Source organism: Ipomoea triloba, chromosome 1, assembly GCF_003576645.1.
Source record: "Ipomoea triloba cultivar NCNSP0323 chromosome 1, ASM357664v1".
Lineage (NCBI taxonomy): Eukaryota > Viridiplantae > Streptophyta > Magnoliopsida > Solanales > Convolvulaceae > Ipomoea > Ipomoea triloba.
Genome location: NC_044916.1, coordinates 2,178,182 through 2,191,188, shown reverse-complemented (window position 1 = coordinate 2,191,188; position 13,007 = coordinate 2,178,182). Strand labels below are relative to the sequence as shown.

Genomic DNA, 13,007 nt, shown 5'->3' with positions numbered 1-13,007 from the left:
TATTATATTATATTATATTATATTATATTATATTACATTATATTATATTATAATCCCTTCTATTCTGAGTTGTCTTAGATTCTCTTGGTTCTTGGAATGTATTTTTTGAAGATGTGAAAAGTAATTAACACAATCTCTATATGGATTATGCATGTTAATTTTCGATCACAAGATGTATAGTGAGCAAGTTGATGTAAATTAAATATGTTAATTCATATATAATATATTCAAAAGAAAAAAAAATGACTATTTTAATTTTCTCATACCTAAAGGTTACGAGTAATTATTGTCAATATTTTTTCGATCAAACTCGTGACATATAATTCTTCTATTGCGGTTGACTTTCTTAAATGATTTACAGATTATTACACATGATCGATATTTATTCCGTGTGCGTCTCATTAGAAAATAATATGACAATGAAGCTAGCTAGTTCTACAATGTCGGTAGATTGTGCCTACAAGGTACCCTAAAAATAAATTGCACCACAAGTACCATAGCATTGTGGGGAAGTACAGTGGTTGTAGGTTATTATCAGCAAGACATCAACAAGTACACTAAAAATTGAGGTTTTTTTTTTTTTTTTTTATTATTTAGAAAACAGCCTCTCCTGTAAAAAGTCAATTTTGTAATTATAAAGTTTGTAAATAATTATAAAATTAACTACGTCATTTTTCTCTTTATTTTTCAACAATTCTCAACCAATGATTTATCAAAATGAATGAATCAGATCAGACCTCATTTTTTACTTGAGCATGTTCTCATATGAATCGTCCAATATATTATGTATATCAAATTACAAGTAAGAATATGACTTTTTGTGAGAAGTGTGGACAAATTACATACGTCTATCTTGGTGATCTAATAATCTAACGGTTGGAAAATAAGAAAAAAAAAAAAGAAAAAAAAATACAGCAACATTTTTATAATTATTACAAACTTTATCAGTACAGTTATAATACCAATGCACTCCTCCTAAGTGCATTATATCTTTACAAGTTTTGAGTGCACTATTACTTATCTGTTAATGCATTATCAAACTTTTCACATGAACAGATGAAATTTGTAATAATTACAAAAATATCACCATATTTTTATTTCTTTTTTCTTATTTTTTAATTGTTAGATCTGTAAGATCAATAGCTAGTCTTCATCCTAAATTTCCATAGAAAGATTAATTCTCATGTGAGTCATATTATATATATATATATATATATATATATATATATATATATATATATATATATATATATATATATTGTAAATAATTGTACAATTGCATATATTCTAAATTTTGATGGAATAATACTTCATCATTCCTAAGGAAAAATAAGATAAAAGAAAACAAAGTGTGAATAGTTAATAAGCAAGTGGACCCTTGTGCATGGGAGTTGGTGTATGGGGTTGTTGATACTCAATAATTATTGCCTCATCACTGCATGCCACCCAAACTGCTTCACATATATAGGTACTGTGTATTCTGATAATGGAATCTGTAAACAGATAACTTCATAATCTAATTGATCTGTTAATCACTAGTTTAATTATAACAGAGATATCATAATAACTAATTAGGGTTTCAATAATACACTTGTCAATTATTTTACAAATTAATAATAGCAATATATACGTTGATTATATTGGTGAATATATATGTCCAATAATCGATCTAATATTTAAGTCGATTGAATAACATAATAGGTCTAACCTTAATTTAATTTGAGCAATCTTGCGATAGACCCATACTCGAGTTTCGAAGCGAAGTATTTTGGTTATACTAATTGGCTGGACTCTAAAAGATTAGGGAAACATATATATATATATATATATATATATATATATATATATATATATATATATATATATTGATCTCGAAGAGTTAGACAACAGGTAAGGCCTCTTTCTAACCACCTAGCCGAGTGTTCATTTTTTTTCTTCTTTTTTTTTTCTTTGTTTTTTTTCCACTGCACACAAGGGGCTTTTCCTCATTTTGAGAGGTTACTCACGCACTGCCGATGTGAGATTCAATCATTGGTCTCTTGTGAGAAGTTTTACTCTTGCAAGGCTGCAACCAGGTGAATTGTCGATGCAAACTATTTTTATTATTATTATTATTAATTTTGTGAATGCCAATCATGTCAACAAAAATGGATATGACAATATCATGCCATTTTCAGCAAGCATGCCAAATAAGTAAGATTATCAAAAATATACTCCGTAGTTGTTAACCTATTAATTATATCTTTGATTATTGCACAATTCTAAATTAAAGTTTATTGCACACTTTATCCATTCAAAAAATTAACCATATTTTCGCTACAATTAATTAAGACACCTATTTATTAGTATTTAATAATTTTCACAATAAAATTCACTTTTATCATTGAATTGAGAGACCTACCATTGCATATATATATATACCCATAATATGGTTAAGGAAGTAGAGACAAATGAAAGAATTGAAGTGAGGGACATATGGGTCAGATATCCACCAAACTTTGTCACTTCATGACCTATTCATAAGCATAAAAATGTTATGTGTGATGTAATAATAATCTTTGTAGGGAGATGATAAGAAAGAGATATATGCACATGATGAACTCCATTATTCCCATGCCACTTGGAAAAGTGAGATGATGATATGATGAATTGAAGCTTTAGTTTACAAGCACATTATTGATGATGAGAGGTATATATAAGTTTGGATCTCAGTTCCTAAGGGCCTCTCATCGTTCTTACTTGGAAATCAGTGAAAAATATATATTGTGTGATGTGTCTCAAGTTTTAACTTATTCATAAATTTTTAAATACTTGTACACTAGTGTCTACAATAATATTAAATTTTAAAAAAAATTACAAATTAGCCACTAAATGACACGAAAAAGTGCAATTGAACCATCTAACCAAAAATTTGTAATTAGCTAGGTTCATGAATTGTCCAAAAAAAATATTTTATTTAAAATTATTGAAATAAATTTTAAAATAATAACTTTTTAATAGGATGATCAACACATCAGCAATAACTGGCAATTGAATGCTCTATTTGCACTTTCACGTATAATTCGAAGATTAATTTAAATTTTTTTCCAATCAAATTCTAACCTTTTTTTTTTTAAATTATCTTTGGTAAGACTCAAAACCTACCCTCTGGAGGTGGTAGCGAATCAACATTGTTGCTTCCCCAGTCAAGAATAACTCTTTCATAGTCATAATTAGAATTATTCATTACAATGAATTACAAAGAAATATATTTTATAGTTTTATTTTTTATTTTTGTGAACTTTCTAAAATAAATATTTTTCTCTCTCTTATCTACTCAGATCATATAAGCTTTATAACACAATAATGTACTCCACAGACTGCACAAATTCTGTCATTTTTATATTTCAATTTCCGATTGGTGCAGGTCATCACTGTACCCATTTATGCTTTCACCTTTCAAGAACAAAGAATTTGGTCCCCAAAAAATGGTTGACTTAGTCATAATTCTCGTATTTAAAGTGACAAGTTTAAATTTTGTCAGTAATTTGTCACACAAGATCTTTTTAGCACAACTATTATATAAAAGTAATGTTTACCAAGATCTTTTTAGCACAACTATTATATAAAAGTAATGTTTACCATGTTAGCACACCAGGTTGGTTAAAGAATTTTTTTTTTTTCAATAATAATAATAATAATAAAGAAGATTATTGTCATTTAAATATACCAAAACCATGAACTTCATAATTTGGGCGATTTGATCCCATGATGATGATGCTTACTAGTCACAGTTTAATATGATTCGTACAATGTAAAGTATATGTTTTTTTTTGAATACTACTAACTCTATTACAATGCAGTATCTGTTCATAACTATTTTCTCAAAAGTATTGAAGCACAAGAGTTAGTATTGACACCACTGAGACTCGAACCCACCACCTCCCGTATAAAGAAAAGGGTTTGACGCCACTATACCACAAAATCCTTGGCTAAAGTATATGTTTTTAAAAGTCTAATTATAATTTTATACTGCATACATATTTCTCTATATAAATTTATCTATGAGTGTTCAATTAACCATATTAATTTGTTCAGTAATTAAATTATGTCTGTTGGATTTGTTGAACATATAATATATAAAACATAAATATGTACTCTATTTATTAGTACGTGTAATTAGATTTTTAGTTTAGATGGAACACTTCGTTCAATTTTGTTTCGTCACCTAATAAAGAAGGTTATGGTTCATGTGATGCTATATATAAGCTTACGTCAAGGATGCGTTGAGCATAAAATATATAAAATAAAAATATGTAGTCCATTTATTAGTTTTGTCTTTTAGTTGGGAAGAAACACATCCTTCAATAAGGGTTATACAGTTAATGGATTGTTTAAGAAAAATCAATTATTGATTTTTTTTAAACAAAAAGACTAATTCATTAAATTATAAGTTGAAACGACGTCTACAATAACGATCAATTGAATGATCAAATATTCCTTACAGTTAGACATATAAACAAATTTTCTAGCAATGCTACAGAAAACTTGATTCGCAAACTGTTTCACAAATTTGAAGCTGAAATCGTTGGAAGAACTTAACCCTTCTTTAATATCATTAATGATCTTGTCAAACATAGCACATTTGAGATTCACATACGTCATGACCATTTTGAGATTAGAGATTCTAAAATTTTTCATGAGAAAGTTTAAATGAATCAAACGTATTAATTAATTTTTCAGGTAATTTAATTGTTATATTTCCAGAGTAACACCAAAGATGCTAAATAATTTTCTTAGTAAAGTTATTCGCATCAAATATATTCATGAAAATTTAATTGATGGGAAAATACCAAACACTCTCTAAGTAAATATTACTTGGGTGTAATAATCAAACTCGTGACTTTTTAGTACAAGAATCATGTTCTACCTTTCGGATTGTAATTTTATCTCTTGTAAATATTATTAGTCAATACTGACAACTTTTTTCAATTCACAATTCCATCTGATATCAGTTTCTTCCAATTCACCCAACCATATCCACTACATTCCAACACAATTCCATACATATATAGTTACTGTTGATGTAATGTAATCATATGTTATTAGTTGTTAATTTGACAAACAAGGTTTATGTTCTACAAAAGAGTTTTTAATCAAATTAGACGTCTAGATTTGCTGTCTGCTATTTGTTCTGGCCAAGGAATATTAAGAAGTCCAACTGTACTACATGTATTGTATGATGAATGAACATGTACTTGAGCAAAACCACTATTAATATGGGCTTTGAGATCAAGTTGGGCTTTAATAATATGGATCTTACACCACATCAACAAGAGTTTATAGAAGAGTGACATAAATAGGTTAGCCAACAACCAATATATTAAGAGTGTATTATTTGTGTACTGAATGTACATTATTTGATAGTATAGTCCACACAATTGTGTGAATCATGCTCCACACAATAATAATTATGCGTTGATAGTACGAGACCTATGATTTAAATTATGTTATTTTTTTGGTTTAAACTTGTATCTAAATTAAATCACAAGTTTAATTAGTAGATGTTGTTCACTTCTAGGCATTTAAAATACTTGGTATACATACTTTGATTTACGGGAAAGTTAAGCCCGCAATCGCTATTTGATGTGTGTTGTGCTCTAGGTAAATCAGCCTAGTATATGTTGTCTATAGCTGATCATGTCAAACCAATAAGGTCAATAGATAGTTATCTCGGAAATGATTACCAAATTAATTGTCCCACTAATTGATTTTACTGGATGGGATTGCCCCCAACACTAGGTATATATACTGGTTTTAAGTGTGTTTGTCCTATTCTAATAACCAAAAACACTAACGTTTACCTAACACCTTGAAGCAAAGAAGAAATTCTTGAGAAGTTATTTCAGTATGTACATTCATATATACATAAATAATGTCTATTTTGGTATCATAACAATGATTATATTACATATATAGAACTTGTATATGTATATATAGTAGACAATTGAGTAGTATTGAAGTAGAATGAGCAATCATTTGACTTGATCCAAGCAACTAGTTTCCTCGATGTAGTTCCTCAAAAGTCTTGTATTAGATTCATCCATCATCTGCAATAAATATATAAGTTATGATAGAAAATTAATTGATAATTAATAATTGAGAAAGATCAGAAGAACATATGTATGATCATCATTATTTAATTTCACCTTAGATGCTACTTTCTTCAAGTTGTCCCATTCAAAATCTTCTTTGCAGTATGCTGAACGAACCTTCATTCATTCATGTACATGCAGATTAGATTTTGGATTGAAGATCTCAAGAAAGTAAGTGAAAATGTCAAGAAATTATAAATTGAAAACTCACCTCCATTATCCTCAATGCTGCAAAGCAAAGCAAAGGAATCAAACATGAGATTAGATTTTGGTTTGGTACATATATACGGTACAACACTCACGAAAAAAAAGTGTGTTTAGATAGATGGATGAAATTAGTCCACACGTTCTTACATGATTACTGTTCTCATGTGAGGTAGGCCATACATACACTACAACAAACTGTTTTTTTAGCGACATATACTTAGCGGCGATTATATATAACCGTCTCTAAATAACTATTTTGAGGCGGTTATAGAAACCGCCGCTAATTTAATATAAAAACTTAAATAATTAATTGTTAGCGACATTTACATGTGGCGGTTCATCATAACCGCCACTAAATAATTAAAACACTAATAAATCAGTAAATAATAATAATAATAATAATAGTAAATCAGTAATTGTTCTTCGCTTTCTTCACCGACCACACCCACACCCTCCACAAACCACGAATCCATTTTCTCCGTCTTCTCCGACGATGCTCCATTTCCGGTGGCCGCCTCTTCCCTGCAATTTCGCCTCTTCTCTGCGATTTCGCCTCTTCTCTCACCGCTCATCTCTTATATCTTCTCAAATCTCACATTACCGGTGCCCTAGGACTCACCGCTCACGACCTCAACCCTCACTCCCCTCAATGACTCACGGCCTCACGTAGACGCGGTAAGTCTTCTGGAATTCTTATTTTTATTGAATTTGATTTGATCTATGTATCTTCCATTCATACGAATCGGTGGATTCTTATTTTTATTGAATCACTCAACCCTACTCACCTTTTGCCCATACTTTATGCACCTTAATTTTGATGAGAGTTTATGACAAAGCTAAGAGAGATATAGACATACAATTGACAATTGTTCTTTTGGCTGAAGTCTCCTGTGAAGAAGCACAACATTTTTTATAAGCTGATCAATTTTGAAATATCTAAATCAAGTTTTTTAATCTGCATACATTAATCTATTAGCGGTATGCTTTGCAAGGAAAAGAATTACAATGCTCTATGTGGGGCTATGAGACTAGATACTGACTGTCTGACCAGAGAGTTTTTGTTCCTAATTATAAAAGCTTTGGTCAAAATTGGAAAAGAAAAAAAATTCATCTCTGTAATATGTTTAATATTATGCTTGCAGGATCTTTCTTTGAGAGGGTTTTGGCTCCAAAAGTGGTTACGTTTAGATAAAGTAGAACAGTTTCATGCCATGATAGATTATCTTTTGGGCCTAGTTCGTGATGGGAAATTGACTTATGAGTATGCGTTCTTTAACTTACTCTTGTTAATCCCCATACCCTCCTCTTCTATTCTTTTCAAAATCATTTTTCTTGAAATATCTAGATTCTAGTGACTCAAGTAATTGATACATATCAATTGCCAATTTGGCATTTTTGTTCTTATTGTGTAGATTATTTGACAACAAGATTAACTTTTTTGGACCATTCAATTATAACTAATCAAGGATGCTTTTGAAGGGAGAAAAATGTGCTTTCTTTGTTGCATCTTAGATATAAATGACTGCAATATATTCGATGTTAAATTTTTTACTTGAGACCTGAAAATTGCTCTGCAGTTATATGGAGCCTACTGATACTATTATATAATTTCTATTTTAAAATGCATGATAAATTTTGGTAATTATATATAATTGGTTCAAGTTGAATTTGCAAGTCAATTAACATACTTAATTATCCAAGTTGGCAATCAGGTTACACGTGGATGTCTCAAGTTCATATTATGTAGCATACTGAACATGTCTGTCTATCAGAGTTTTGGATAGACAAGTCTAATATTGCTTGCTTAATGCTAGTACTTTGATTCCTAAACCATATTCTTCATTACTTTGATCTATGGGTTGCTTCCTAGCAAATTTCAGTTTGACAGTTAAGATCATATTTGTGTTTATAATGTTTCCAGGGTTTTTGCAAGTTTTTTGCACAAGGGGTTGTCTAAAAGGGGAGCACTGTGAGTTCTTGCATGAATTGAGAGGTAATGTTCTATCATAGTATCATTATTGTTGAAGTGATTATGCATGGATAAATCTTGGATTAATTTACCGCGAAATACTTTGAGATATATAGAATGGGTAGATAAATTAATTGATTTTGCAATTGAGCATAGATGTGTTGAAGGAAGAATATTGTGTCCTTGCGTGAAGAGCATAGATAAGTTTTAAACTAACCAAAGTGTGTATAGGTATTGTTTTTATCCTCATTGATTGTGCTCTACACTATGTATGCTAACATATTGTTTGATGTATGTGTGAGTAGGCCTCAACTACTGGAACTACTGTCAAACAAAGTGCTAATGACTCTAAAGATGAGACCAGTTCTGAAGATGAAAGTTCTGATGATTAGCCATCTAAAGCTGAGGCTGTTAAGAAGGTATTAAATGATTGAGATCTTTTGTAATTATTGAATCTTCATACAATTGTTATTACATTTGCATGCATTTCATGTGCACACCTTCTGAGCTTGCCTATCCTCTCTTTTGTTGTGGCAGTCTTCTACTGGGAAGGAGAGCAGCTCTGATGATTCCTCATCAGAGGAGTCTAGTGATGAAGAAGAGGATGCGCCTTCAAAGACTCCAAAGAAGGTAATTAGTTGTGTGTACAACTCTATTGCAAGCTCTTGAACTTAATGGTCAACAGTTACGTTGTTGGGCCAAGAAGTGAAGCTTTACCTTGCTAAAGAGAGAGAAGCTTATACTCTGAATAGTGGGTTAAGTCATCTTCCCCTAAAATAAGATTTATGGATTGTGAGTTAAACATAATTATAATTGTTATTATTTTTAAAATTTTTTGGTAATTTGTTTACTGTAGGAGATTTGTTAACCTCCTTCCAGAGGAGGCAGGGGTGGAGGTGAAAGTACAACTGTGCTTGTTAAGGGGTTTGACAAGAATGATATTGAAGATAAGGTAGTTGCAGTATTTTTTTTTTGTCTGTGCAAACTTGTGATCCATTTTCTTTATTGATTTTTGATTTGGTTGCCTTTGTATATACCATTTGCATATCAGGAGTGCTCTTGAGGATCATTTTGGTTGTAGCAAAAGTTTTAAACTAACCAAAGTTTCCATTTTGGTAAGTCTGATATTTTAAATAAAATGCATGTGTAATTTGTAACTCATCTTGACATTTTGGATCCTGGATTAGCTCTGTTAGATTGACCTGTATGATTTCCTACTGGAGATGTGTATTGTCATTATTTCTTCCACTTAGTTCTATTTTCACCTTCACAGACTCCAAATGACTGAAATGGTGTTATCCAATTCTACTTAGTTCTATTTCAAATATGTTACTGATAATATTGAGTTTCTTATTTTATTTTTATTTTTTATTTTTTCCTTGATGTTATTCTCTAGGAGTTTGTGAAGGATCACTTGCTGCTGTTGATGGATTCAACCCAACACTTGTCGATGTTGATGGAGTTTGTCAAATATTGGCGTTTAGTATTCTTTTAATCATTTCTGTTGAAGGTTAAGATGAGAGGAATTGATGGATTCACCACTTGCTGTTGCTGGAGTTTGTGAAATATTGGTGTTTAGTATTTTTTTGATCACTTGCTATTGCTTTTGAATACTATGCTCAAATGTTAATATATTATTGAATACTATTGAATGTTACAACTTATTTTCTTTCCAATTAAATGTGTACATAGAGTTTATTTATGATTGCAATATGCATTTTAATATAAAGATTTTTGAATAAATATAATTAAATTATAATTATAAAAAATAATAATGTAATTATAAATTATTTAGCAACACCTAAATAATTACCTCTAATATTTTAAAAATAAATAAAGAAAAATATTTAGTGACACTTAATAACCGCCACTAAAATTTTAAAAAATAAATAAAGAAAAATATTTAGTGACACTTAATAACCGTCACTAAAATTTTCAAAAATAAAAAATAAAAATTTAGCGACACTTAATAACCGCCACTAAAATTTAAAAGAATAAACTAATAGTTATATTTAGTGGTGGTTAGAGAACCGCCACTAAAACTAAAGTAAACTACCTTATATTTAGAGGCGGTTTCAAAACCGCCGCTAAATGCAATGCTGATCAACAATTCCCACACTTGTCTGAAACCGCCTCTAAATTCTTCGCGACACACTATTTAGACACGGTTGGAGAACCGCCTCTAAACAGTTTAGTGGCGGTTTTGAACCGCCTCTAAATAACAAATTAACCGCCGCTAAATAACCTTTTTGGTGTAGTGATATATATACGCGTAGGAGAAGTTTGGTTCTTTTTAAACAGATCTCGAGTTCTAAACTCATGAACGAATATACTTAGATTGGGTGTGGTTGGTTCGTTTTTAGTAGTTTAGTGCCGAATCAAAAGAGTTTATAATGAAAGTGTGATTTTGGCCATTCAATAGTACAGTTAGCGTTAGTTGTTTTAGTCTCGAACTATCATGATGATCTAATGATGAGCAAATGTCACCCTAAATTATTTTAACTAAAAGTATTTTTATGCGCCACACATAATATATAGATATAATAGACTTTTAGCATGTGCCTGATATCAAATTAAAAACTATTCTCCATTTTAACTAAAAATCTAGACTAAGAGGATAAGAAATAACTCAAACCATGTATTTTAACACTGACTTCAAGAAACCTATTGTTATTTTAGCCAGTAATGCACATCTGTATTTCTAAAGTATCTTTAAACTCTTAATTAGTAAATAGTAAAATGGTTAAATTAAACCCTATGGATTTATCGGTCCAAAAAGCACAAAAAAAGATATGCATATATACCTAAGTTCTGATGCCTCGACGATTCACGCATCAAATCAGCACAAAACTTATCTGCATCATTCAAAGAGTGTCTCTCCAGAAACTCCATCAGCTCATCGTACGCCTCAGGATTGTAACTCTGCACCCAACATGCTCCAAACTTTAGTGCGTATGTTGAGCATATATAATATACAAACATAAATGTGCAGTTCAATTATCAATTTAGATTTTAAGTTGACTGAGGTAAAACATATGTTTCAATTTGATATCAGGTCTAGTCTTATGTCACAGTTATGGATTTGAATCTCCTCATCACCCACGCGTAAGGGAGCAATGTTGAGCATAATATATAAATATGCCGTCTAACTATTAGCTTAAGTTTTATATTGTCATATAACTATCGGTTTAGATTAATTTTTAGTTGAGATGGGACCATGGTTGAAAAAATCACTAAGCGCTCCTTAGGGTCTGGGACTTCTATGTGGCGATTAATCTGCACATAGGGCTCGTGTATTTTTTTATTTTATTTTATTTTTATTTTTTAAAAAATTTGTTTAAAAACTTTTTTTTTTGAGAAAAAAAAAACTTTTTAACTTTTTAATTTTTTAAAACTAATAATTATGAATTATTAATACTTTAATAGTTAATACTAAAATATTAAATATTAATTAAAAAAACATTTTGAATTTGAACAATTTAAAATTATTTTGCTCAATAATATCGTTTTAAGTGAAATAATCCATTTAATAAAAACTAACAATAGCTAATCGACCGAAACTTAGGAAGCCTAGGTGGTAAGCACATAAATAGCTTAGGCAACTGTCTAACTAGCCGGCCCGTCTAGACCACGGATTATGGTGATACACTAGGCTATCAGTCGGCGCTAAGATGGACACCTGGGTTGGATTTTTGCACTAGATGGGACATATGCTGCTTCAATTATGTATACATATGTATGGAAACGAGAGATTAAAGGAAGAAAACATGGTGAAATTAAGGAACCTGGAGCTGAGCAGCGACAATCTTAACAGCGACGAAGTTGAAGAAATGATGAAGGTGTTTCGCCGCTGTCTTTTCCGGCGGAACTCCGTGTCCGGGGACGTACATCTTGTGGCAATGGAGGCGGGTCGTCGGCGCCGGAGTTCTGTGCTTCCATGGCTGAAATAATGGGAGAGATTGAGGCTTTGAGGGAGAGATGAGGGAGAGGCGAGAGATAGAGAAGACGATGGATGACTCCATGGATCGGATTAGTACAGTCTTGACACTTAGTTTGGAGACTCTTATGGAAGTAAATGAAAATATCTCTAGTCTATTGCTAAAATATCTTAGATTGTTGTTCTTGGATGGACTCCACTTAACTTGACTGGATTAGTTTTATTTTGCGGGATTAAAATTAAGGGCAATATTTTAAAAACAAGGATTGTGCTAGTGATCTGCATAACTTTTTACTCTGAATGTGGATTAATAATATATATATATATATATATATATATATATATATATATATATAGGATTTTTTTTATGTTAAAAACGATTTGTTTTGGCTCTATAGCATTAGTCTAGTGGATAAGAAGTCTTACTATTAGGTGAAGTTTTGATTTCATATTGAGAATTTATGTTTGGGTTGAGCTCCTTAGACTGTTAGGCGTAAAAGTATACAGTTTCATGTTACTCTAAGGTGAGATTTTGATTCCATATTCCATATTGAGAATTTATGTTTTAGTGTTTTAAAAAATATTTGGAGTTATGCAGATCACTAGCACAATCCTTGTTTTTAAAATATTGCCTTAATTTTAATCCCGCAAAATAAAACTAATCCAGTCGAGTTAAGTGGGGTCCATCCAAGAACAACAATCTAAGATATTTTAGCAATAAATGTAAAAAAAAGGGGGGGGGGGGGGGGGGGGGGGGGGG

At 30.8% G+C, this 13,007-nt stretch overlaps 2 protein-coding genes and 1 long non-coding RNA gene across 4 annotated transcripts in view; 1 reads left to right on the top strand and 2 right to left on the bottom strand.

The window, feature by feature from the left end:
* Positions 1 to 13,007, bottom strand: part of LOC116027221 (sterol 3-beta-glucosyltransferase UGT80B1) — a 713,221-nt gene that overhangs the window by 196,777 nt on the left and 503,437 nt on the right. The window lies entirely within an intron of this gene.
* LOC116027727 (chaperonin-like RBCX protein 1, chloroplastic) lies at positions 5,922 to 12,369 on the bottom strand. The gene is made up of 5 exons (XM_031269456.1): positions 12,096 to 12,369; positions 11,115 to 11,232; positions 6,346 to 6,362; positions 6,189 to 6,251; positions 5,922 to 6,089 (listed from the first exon to the last, which is right to left on the bottom strand). Exons 1-5 carry the CDS (start codon positions 12,330 to 12,332, stop codon positions 6,015 to 6,017), a joined length of 510 nt encoding a protein of 169 aa, XP_031125316.1. The 5' UTR covers positions 12,333 to 12,369; the 3' UTR covers positions 5,922 to 6,014.
* LOC116027917 lies at positions 8,268 to 8,871 on the top strand. The gene is made up of 3 exons (XR_004100023.1): positions 8,268 to 8,334; positions 8,616 to 8,729; positions 8,848 to 8,871. It is a non-coding gene; the product is annotated as an uncharacterized LOC116027917 (long non-coding RNA).